Genomic DNA, 10,000 nt, shown 5'->3' on the forward strand with positions numbered 1-10,000 from the left:
TTAAGCAGATAAAGAACCGCAAAGAGATCCTTTCTCGTGAAATCAATTATATCCTATATTAAAGGTGCCTCTATATACTAGTCAAGTTTTCACAATGATGCAAGCATTTAAAAAGGAAAAGCAGAGCTATTCTTTAAACTTACCACAAGCACCGTGAGATATTTGAACGACCGTCAAAAGTCTTAATTCAGTGTTGAAAATATTACATTCTCATACGACGATTGCCAACGAAAACTAAACAAAAACTGAACCATCTCAGACATCACCAAGTGTCAGTTTTCCCAGGCATTACATTTAAATGGTAATCCCCAAAATTATTTTCTGAATACTGAGCTAAGGAGACCATTGATTAGAAAGATCGCGGTGCTTTAATTAATCTCCTCTTTATTTCTCCATTTTCAGAGAGTTCGCAGATTGGTTCTTCAAAAATAGTCTTAAAATCAGTCGCAATTTTACGCGGAGCTTTAGGCTGAAAGTCGTGCGCATGCTCTATCAGATTTCCTTGTCAATTTGAAATAACCCCAATAGATGGCGGCTTCTTTTGAGTGGTCCGTCTCGTGACGACGAAAAGAAGAGGAAGAGAAATACCTTGTCGCATAAAGCTTTTATTTTAGTTCTGAATAGTCAAGCACTTCAGAGGAGCCAGTTCGGTAGCTTTGCTTGATTGAGAAAAATATTGAATCGCAATATTCTCGACATTTGAAAAATTCATCATTTCTGCAACTGAAATGCAACTGTGCCTGTGTAGAAATCTTTCTCATAGCCAGGGACCTTTGCTCTTTCGGTGTCGTTCTTTACGCTGTTGACTGAAATGATCGCGGCCTCTGGAACAGGGAATTACACATTCTCGTCACCAAGCCACCACGACCATGCAATAAGGCTAGGCAGCTTTGGGAACGAAAATACACATCGCATTGCACTGGCTTTGCAAATGCGCGTTGTTCAGGTTCGACCACATTTACTTGAAAATGTAATATTTTACGGCGAGTTAAGTCTGACAAAGAGACCAGGACATCATCCATGTCTTACTTATTCCCTTCAGAAACAAAACTCAATCATCCTCGTTGCTACGAAATACGAAACAAGCAAACGCATTCAAAATTTGAACTCCATTTTGCTACTAGTGCCATACTTAAAGTGCCCCTAACCCTTCAACTTTTTTTTTTTTCATTTGCATTTTAAGAACTCACTTCGGAAAATTCTTTTAAAATATATTGAATCCTGATCTTTTTTACATGCGCTTGAAGTTACTGAAATCCTTCATTGTTTTCGTGCTATAAGCCCCGCTGGACAAATTATTGTCTCGTGGGCTCATTCTGAACGACCAATGAGAAGCGTCCTATACTTGACACCTTTTTTAGCTCTGACGTTAAGTAGGATATTCTAACAACTCAAGCTTGCACCATGTCCTTTTCTCACGGCACCCTCGATATATGGACACATTTGGCCGAGTGGGGGACTAATGCGAATGATTCGAAAAAATAGTAAAGACTGCCTTCACTTTTAGCGCTCGTAAAAAAAAAAAATCAGAATTCAATATTTTAAAATTGTTTTTTCCAAAAATGAGTCATTGAAAGCTATGAAAATCTACCCCCCCTCCCCCCCCCCCCAAAAAAAAAAAAAAAAAATTGGAGTCAGGGGCATTTTAATCTATTCCTCCAACCTCCTCTTACAACTAATGAATGAAGGGGGTAGTTTCTAAAGAAACTGTGGTGCTGCGTCGGTGGGGAAGTAGTATACAAAAATTTGGTTTTATCAACGGAGTTGGTAATGTAAATTGGCCACCGTACAGAGATTCAAAAAGCTGACGTTTCGAGCGTTAATCCTTCGTCAGAGCGAATCGAGAAATTATGGGTTACGTGTAGTTTTTATAGTAGAGTAGGAGCTACGCTATTGGTGGTAACATGGCAACGTGAAAAATAGGAATATATTAGTTAAATGAAAAGCGTTCGTTAATACCGTGAGGATTAAGGGTGCCGATTTAGAAGATGAATTTTTGTTCTAGATTCTTGCGGCTTTCCGTCGTACCTAGATGTAGGGAAAGGCCGCAGATAGCCATGTGTTTTTTGGAGTGGTTAGGCAGATTAAAATGACGAGCGACTGGCTTAGATGCATCTTTGTCATTCTTCTCAACATCGCGAAGGTGTTCGCGGAATCGGTCACCTAGTCGTCTCCCTGTTTCGCCAATGTATAATTTATTGCATAACGTGCAGGTTATGCAATAAATGACATTTGTGGAGGTACATGTGAAACGATCGGTGATCTTAACAGATCGCTTAGGTCCCGATATCTTGCTAGTGTTAACAATGAAAAGACAAGTTTTGCATCGTGAGCGCGCGCATTTGAAAGTGCCGGGTTGTTCATTAGTTTTGAGCGCGCTTCTAACAACTGACACGATAAACATTTGAACACTCTCCCCCTCGAAATATTTTAAATTCACTTTATTTCAAAAGTGTTTGAGTCTCATCAACCTTTCTTCTGGTAGCTGGCTGCTTTTTTACTTGACCCTCTCTAGCTTCCTAAACAGTCCTAAAACAAAATTTATACCCATTTATTTTTATTATTTGAGCTATTTCATAACTGCTCACTTCTTCAAAAGAGCAAACCGTCCTTGGTCTAACTTTACTTTGAGTTATTGTTTTCTCTTCCTCCATTTCTTCTTCATCCTTGTTCGCCAGACAATCGTGCTGGCACAACTAATTTTTGGCTAAGAGGAAAAATGTTTATAGAGAAAGAAGACCAGTTTGGTCCTAGGGAGGTACGAATTTCATTAAAGTGAAATGATTTTAAGGAAAAAAATAGACATACAAGCGTATTTCCTGCACTTGTTGCACTAATCCACAAAGGAAATTCAAAAAGGGAGTTTCTATATTATTGCTTTGTTTCTTCTCCTCTGTTTATCTGCAAGGGTACCAGTTTACGTCACCATGGCGGATTGAGCCGAGAGGCCTGGTTGAAAAGGCGCACCGAAACTAGGCCAGTGGCCTTATACAATGGCGTGCTTTCGTGTTCCGTCGGATTCATAGGACGATGTTAGTGGTCCGGACGTGAAACCACTGCCAAAGCCTCAACCATCCCTCTTTATGTCTTCATTTTCTCCGGCTCTTGGCAGGACGTTTGATTGTCGAATATTTCTATTTCCTCGACAGTGAAATCTTACAGCTGGCTGCTATCGTGAGTATAAAAGGCCCCTCTTTTCCTGGGTAGAATGTCGATGGAATCACTTCATATGTTCCAGCAGGCACCTTACTCAACTGCTGTACGTAAAAGCCAGGTCTGATAAAGATCAAAAACATCAAAATATGTCAAATACATGATTGTTTAATATACTCTTGACAGACAGAGATTTCTTTGATAACAAAAAGATAACACTCTGTGGAATTATCGCCATCTTGGTTTCAAAGAAGAGGGCAGTTCGGAAGAGCTACCAATCTTCAAGTGACGCGGAATTACTGTGTTTTCGCACTGACTATCGCTCCTATTTCTCGCTCTCTGCAGGCTGCGGTTGGCCAGGACAAACTACGACAGTTCACCGAAAAACAGAGGACCACGAGGGATCCAGAAAAACCCCGAGCTGAATTAACAGACCTCATAGAAAAGGTTTTCAAATATGTTAACAGAGAAGGATTAATCCTGGTTATTTCTTACCTATAAGTATCAGAGTAAGCCTCGAACACGGGCTTACCGTCAGAGGCGCGTTCCACAGAACGAATTATTGCGCCAACTGAGAATTGTCTGAAAAGAAATTAAGAATGTTAAATAAACGTTTATTTTGAAAATGAACGTCTGGTCTCAAAACATACTTGGGGCCACGAAGTTTAAGTAAAAGCTCCGCTGTTTCTGTCGGCGATGAGGGTTTGAGCTGTAAACAGTAAACTGGATTGTTGGAATGCGAAGAGTAATTTGGACAACCGCCTGCAAGTTTACCACTCCATTCACCAGTCAACTGAAAAAAAAAGAGAAGTTATAGCACATCAGTAAAAGGATGGGCCAATGACAGGTACTGTAACTTGCTAAACCGGCCATACCTGTTTTTCAACCGTGTATGGGATAGGAACTGGGGATAGACGAAATTCAGTGGATGAAAAAACCTGCGATTAAAAAAAAAATCACATAAATACTTGCCGCAACATCAGACCTTATAACCATAGATTCCCTTTCGCTCGGGTTGAGTTTTTTGTCGGTTTTGATCGACTTCTATTCATCTATTCTATCTATTTCGAGGGTACCCGCACTGATTGAATGAGTCTATCCCATTCCCGTCTGTTGGCCACTTAAACAACAATATTTTACCAGCGAAAAGGCAAACTTTGATCATATGCGCAGGAAAACACTGAGCACAAAGTCAACTCGAGTCAAAAAAGAAATACTGAATCGTAGTGAAATTTTGGAAAACATACCTTAATGGTGTAATGAATTGTGCTTGTCTTTTCGTACTGAGATACAACAAGCGTGAATCGCGATGTTCCTTTGGGAGCATTTAGTTTAGCCAAGTAAAACGGACTGTTAATTTTTGTGCCTTCCAAGAACGGGTTACCTGAAGAAAAAAAAACAACAACAGAAATTGTAATGCATAAGCGGGTGAATGTGGACACGTCAAAAATTTTAGCCGCCTGCATATATGATTTAGTAGACTTGCGCCAGAAAAAAGAACGCTTCTTGTTCTCAGATTTCGAGGGGACCTCGAGAGGCTAGCCCCAGTCCTTTACCTTTTGCACCGCGCCACATTTGAGAGCTGACGGAGGCAAACCCCACGAATAACACATCAGAGGATCTGTTCGAAAGTTCCGAACAAGCTGGCACGAACTGCATCTAACAACGATGCACCTTTCGTTCCGCCTCGGTGTTCCGACTCGACGACGAGTGGCCCGGCTACGACCTCCCACATGGGTAAGTTGAGAACTCAGTCTTCACAGCTGTGTTCAGCGTAATCGCACGGTCATTCAATTCTCCTCACAAATTCAATGAAATGTCAGTCAGACAGGTATTGAGAAGAAGATTATTATCAGCTTGAGATGTTATCTTGATATAACATCAAATTCTCATAACTACCCAACAAAGAAATCTATGGTACTATAGTTAGGAGAATGAACTTTTCGATCTTGGGTAATGAAAAGGTTAATTTACCTTTATCAACTCGTTTGATATAACCAAATTTTCTTGTTTCATTCCCCAAGGCGACGCACAGCAACAAAGTTACTTCAGAAAGTAACCTCGTCGTTCCCCTTTTTCTTAGTAGCAAATGTTTTGAACCGAAGAGTCACATCAAAAAGAACTTCACGAAGTTAGATCGTCCGCGTAACAGCAGTCCTGAGAAGGACCAATGTTGGTGACAATGATTTATGTTTCGACAACCAGAGCGGACGTCATCCTCGCAATCAAGGGATTTTACTGTGTTAGTGAATCGTTTAGTGTAAGTACTCTCAAACTAAGATAAAACAGGATAATAAGGGATTACATATTTTCCCAAGTAGCTCGCCTCGTAGCAAGGTTCAATCTCTTGGCGCTCAAATCAAAGGAGTGTCACTGCTGCAACAATCTATCAAATGTTTCTCACCGCAGAACAAGGCTTACTTGGGTAGAAGATTCTGCCACCGTCTGATTTGTAGACATGAACAGTTATGAATTCTTTATTCTCCGCAAAGTCATCCTGTCAGAAAAAGAAAAAAACCTAAATTAGTAAAGTTAATAAATAACAAATTTCAGACTCGGAACAAACCTAGCATTCACAAGCGGAAACCGGGAGTCAGGGTGATTTAGCGGCCATCAACCACGCCTCCCACCTCTGTAACCCGGCTTCAACCCTGGCGTCACATGTGGGCTGAGTCTCAGTCCAGTCAATCTGACTCCCAAGGGTTTTGTCCGGGTACTCCCGTTTCCCTCCCTCATCAAAATCGACTGTCAGTCAATTACATCCGGGCGGATACCCTTGATAGGGATAACCTCTATTATTATTCATTCAATATATTTCCCCGTTTCTGATTGGTTAAAACCACACGCATAATTCACCATAACCAGCTGCTGTTCACCAAATTTGGAAAGAAACTTCGTCATATTGAATCAATGACATCAAAAGTGCAGCCCGCTGCAAATTATTGAACCGTTGACCGAAAAAAGCTGGGGACGAGATTGTGTTATTTTTGTTGAGCAGAAAAATGGCTGCGAGTAGGTTTAGTAGTTTGAGCGAAGAAAATATTTTGAATGAATAATAAAGCAATTATTGAATTCGGCTTTCGTAGAATATGAAGAATTCTGCAGATCTCGGAAGTTGTTATCCACTTCGCCCTTCGGCCTTGGTGGATAACACCCTCCTCGACCTGCAGAATTCTTCATATCCTACTCAGCCTCATTCAATAATTGCTAAATATCCTTCCCTTTCATTGAATTAAATGAATAAAGTTGCTATTAATGTCACGCCATGTCATATAAACATATCATTTCGGCATGACAAGCGATTTTGTCAATTTAATTCCACCCCGATCTTTACAGCTTTTTATTAACTTGAATTAATCAATTTTTTTGGGTTCATTTTTGCAACAAGCTCTTATTGAGCAGATTTTTTGTCTTTGTGCTTAGACGTTACACCGCCATCTTGGACGGACTCGGGTAAGATACAGTACTGCTCATTTTGGGGGGCGTTTTGGTATGGAAAGACAACGTTGAAAAGCCGCCGCATACTCGACCCCGTCCTGGGAGGAGATCTGGGTCCAGTGATTTGTTACCTTTTGTGTGATGTGCCGAGTGAGCAGAATCCACACAACAACATCATTGTCACATGACATTAACTCTAGCTTGTACTGTGGATTGTCACCTGTCAAATAAAAAGAAAACTTCTAACGGCACTTTTATTTCCTGTATAAAATATTTCCCAGAGCCTTCGCTAAGTTTTGTTTCTGGGTGAAACAGGACACGTAAGTAGCACTGCTTCGGAAAGCAAAAATATGCAAGCAAAAGGGCGCATATAAGAAACAGTTAAGAAGGAATGGAAATGCTGATGATGATGGCGGTAAGACGACAGCGAAGATGACGATGGTGGTGATAAAGATGATGACGATGAGGTGAGATATTTTCCAGTATTTTCCTGACATGTACGGTTTTTTTGTTTTGTTTCGCGCATCGTCAATAAACAAAAATCAGTAAGCCTACCAATATTGTAGACATCCTTCTTTGGTCCTTCCATCGCCTTCCAAGTCCTGCAAGGACAACATGGGGAATTCACTGTATCAATTTCGTAAAGACGAAATTGTTAAAGAAAACCATTTGATGGGTAATTGTTTCTTCTGAAATTTTTCCACAAAAAGCACTCGATGATCAGTTGAAATTGCAGTTATCTAAAAATTAGACCTAAGAGCACCACGACCATTGATTGGCCAATATTCCTAGAACTTAGAGGAAAACCAGATCATGTGACTTGCACACTCCTGTTTTCCCGCGCTTTGAGTTCCTGACCACATTTGTTTGCTCAGGGATGTAGCTAAGAATAATTTCATCCGGTTGAAGGTTCTATTGAGGCAGTACGTTCGTGCTCTGAGCATCAAGGGGACCTGGTAACAAGATTGTTCCCTGTGTCTCGCAACATCCGGCATTCTTCAACATGGCGAATACATCGAGAATACAGGGAAGAAAACACGCACAACATCACTTAAACAACGCTTTTATTTCATTTCCAGTATCGATAAGTTCTGGTGCTAATTCGGTATGCTATCAGATATTCATTTTTTTTGTTTACACATCGAATGACTTTTGAACTTTGAGGAGAATAATTTGCGATCTTCTCAGTTGCTTCGATCGACGGCCAAAATTCAACCGGCGATTTTCACCGGCAGCCGGCGCTTAGCGACATCCCTGAATTTGCTTCGAGTTCTGATGGTTCAACTGAACGCCTGTTTCTCTTCTAATAAGAGAACCAAATTATTTTCAGATGTTCTTGGATTTTCGACATTTACTTACTAACAAAGGAAAAAAGAAGCAAACGATAACTACACAGTTAAAGGTGACTAGGGTAAGAAGTTCTACTTACGAGTGAAGAGTGAAGCGATATTTGAAAAGTTTGGGATTCCAATTCATGTAGATAACATCAAAAAATTGCAATGCACTCTCCCAGTTGATCCAAAATACACCTGTAAAGAATAATAATTTATGGTTATGAGGGCCAAGCTATTTGTATGTTTCTCTTCTTGAAAAGAACTATTCGATACTTTGAAAATCATAATATTAGAACATGAGAAATAACAAAGTATTCCCAGATTGATGTACGAGTTTTCTCTTAAAGCTGCCACGGTAAATTGAATGAAGCAAATTTCTAATGCGTTTACCAGCAACTGAAGGTTTCTTACCATTGTCAAATTGTAGAGCGCTTTTTCTATCATAGTTGAGTGCTCGTTGGAGTTCCGGTGTCCAGCTTATGGAGTCCTGTTCCGAAAATCTTCCCTGGAAATGAAAGTAACCCATTTACATCGTTTACAGGCTGGTTCATATCGGGTCAAAACCTAGAGATAGACTAGATTAGTCTGTCTATCACACAGGCCATCACGAAATCGTAGTGTGGAAGGTTACTGTTTCAAAAACGTTACTACATTTAAAGAAATGATTTGTATTTGATTAATAACCAGAAAGAAGAATAGAAAAACTGCTAATACTATTAAGCATTACTACAATTACATAGGTGATTATTGAAAATTATCTTCGCTGATCGGTTGTACTTGAGGTGACTATTACGCGATAATCACCTAAGCGGTTTTTCAAAATGGCCACATGCCGTTTTGTCGAGGTGACAGACGAAGAAATTAATTGTTTTAAAGAAATTGCATATTTTTCAAATAATCACGTATGTAATGATACTAAAGCAACTATTCACCTCAGGCTCGGTGAATATAGGTGAATAAAAACCGTTATTCACCTCGCCTTCGGCGAATAATTGTCAAAGTAAAATAACGTTGGTTTTTAAAGAATATAGATAAAAGGGGTGTTGTCCACAAGGAATTTTGGACGCACAACTCAATTGATAGTGGAATGTTGTGCAATCATGACTTCCTTTGCGGAAAATCCTACATTAACCTTTTTTCTGTTCGCTCATGAGTCTGTAGAAAATTTAGGACACTGAAATTTCATGGTGAAACGCCCAAAATGAGAAATTATTTTCGAGCAAGCTTATTCGGCAAAAGGTAAAAGATAAGAGTTCAGACTTTTTGGGAAAGTTCTGATCTAGTATTGATTATTTTTTCGACGCGACCATAAATAGAACGCTTCTTTTTTTCAGAATGTCTGTTAAGAGAGCTGTCGCGTGTACTATGAACACAATGTATTGCTATCTTGAATTTTATAGCTTTCTGAATGATATATTTAGCAATTATTGAATGAGGCTGAGTAGGATATGAAGAATTCTGCAGGTCGTGGAGGGTGTTATCCACCAAGGCCGAAGGCCGAGGTGGATAACATCCTCCGAGATCTGCAGAATTCTCCATATTCTACGAAAGCCGAATTCACTAATTGCTTTATCATTCGTTCAAAATATTTTCTTCGCTCAAACAAGTTTCTAAACCTACTCGCAGCCATTTTTCGGCTCAACAGCTCAACAAAAATAGCACAATCTCGTCCCCAGCTTTTTTCGGTCAACGGTTCAATAATTTGCAGCGGGCTGCACTTTTGACGTCACTGGTTCAATAATCTGCAGCGGGCTGCACTTTTGACGTCATTGATTCAATATGACGAAGTTTCTTTCCAAATTTGGTGAACAGCAGCTGGTTATGGTGAATTATGCGTGTGGTTTTAACCAATCAGAAACGGGGAAATCATTTGAATGAATAATAAATATATATATATATACCTTCCATCTAAGATGACTCCAGGGATTTTTCAGTTGAAGAAGGCGATGTCTCTGCAACAAGTTATTGGAAAAAACCAGTTAAAGCCAAACTTGGAAAAAGGACATTGCAAGTGATGTCAACTCACCGGTGGAAAAAAAAGAAGACCTACCTGGACTTTGCGTATGTCTAGCAAG

At 39.9% G+C, this 10,000-nt stretch overlaps 2 protein-coding genes across 2 annotated transcripts in view; both read right to left on the minus strand.

Moving 5' to 3' along the window:
• Window positions 1-211, minus strand: part of LOC137967562 (turripeptide Lol9.1-like) — a 10,636-nt gene extending 10,425 nt beyond the window's left edge. The window contains exon 1 of the mRNA XM_068814065.1: window positions 144-211. The gene's annotated coding sequence lies outside the window, so the exon portion shown is untranslated. The remainder of the gene's footprint in view (window positions 1-143) is intronic.
• Window positions 212-2,429: 2,218 nt separating this feature from the next.
• LOC138013395 (calpain-7-like) overlaps window positions 2,430-10,000 on the minus strand; it is a 19,743-nt gene continuing 12,172 nt past the window's right edge. The window contains exons 14-25 of the mRNA XM_068860466.1: window positions 9,976-10,000; window positions 9,827-9,877; window positions 8,337-8,430; window positions 8,021-8,120; window positions 7,147-7,193; window positions 6,723-6,811; window positions 5,575-5,650; window positions 4,401-4,537; window positions 4,029-4,091; window positions 3,804-3,946; window positions 3,649-3,735; window positions 2,430-3,276 (exon numbers count right to left, since the gene is read on the minus strand). The exon at window positions 9,976-10,000 is cut by the window's right edge and continues 85 nt beyond it. Coding sequence (XP_068716567.1) covers window positions 3,135-3,276; window positions 3,649-3,735; window positions 3,804-3,946; window positions 4,029-4,091; window positions 4,401-4,537; window positions 5,575-5,650; window positions 6,723-6,811; window positions 7,147-7,193; window positions 8,021-8,120; window positions 8,337-8,430; window positions 9,827-9,877; window positions 9,976-10,000 — 1,054 coding nt within the window. The 3' untranslated portion in view covers window positions 2,430-3,134. The remainder of the gene's footprint in view (window positions 3,277-3,648; window positions 3,736-3,803; window positions 3,947-4,028; window positions 4,092-4,400; window positions 4,538-5,574; window positions 5,651-6,722; window positions 6,812-7,146; window positions 7,194-8,020; window positions 8,121-8,336; window positions 8,431-9,826; window positions 9,878-9,975) is intronic.

The sequence above is a fragment of the Montipora foliosa genome, chromosome 8 (genome assembly GCF_036669935.1).
Source record: "Montipora foliosa isolate CH-2021 chromosome 8, ASM3666993v2, whole genome shotgun sequence".
In the NCBI taxonomy this organism is placed as follows: Eukaryota; Metazoa; Cnidaria; class Anthozoa; order Scleractinia; family Acroporidae; genus Montipora; species Montipora foliosa.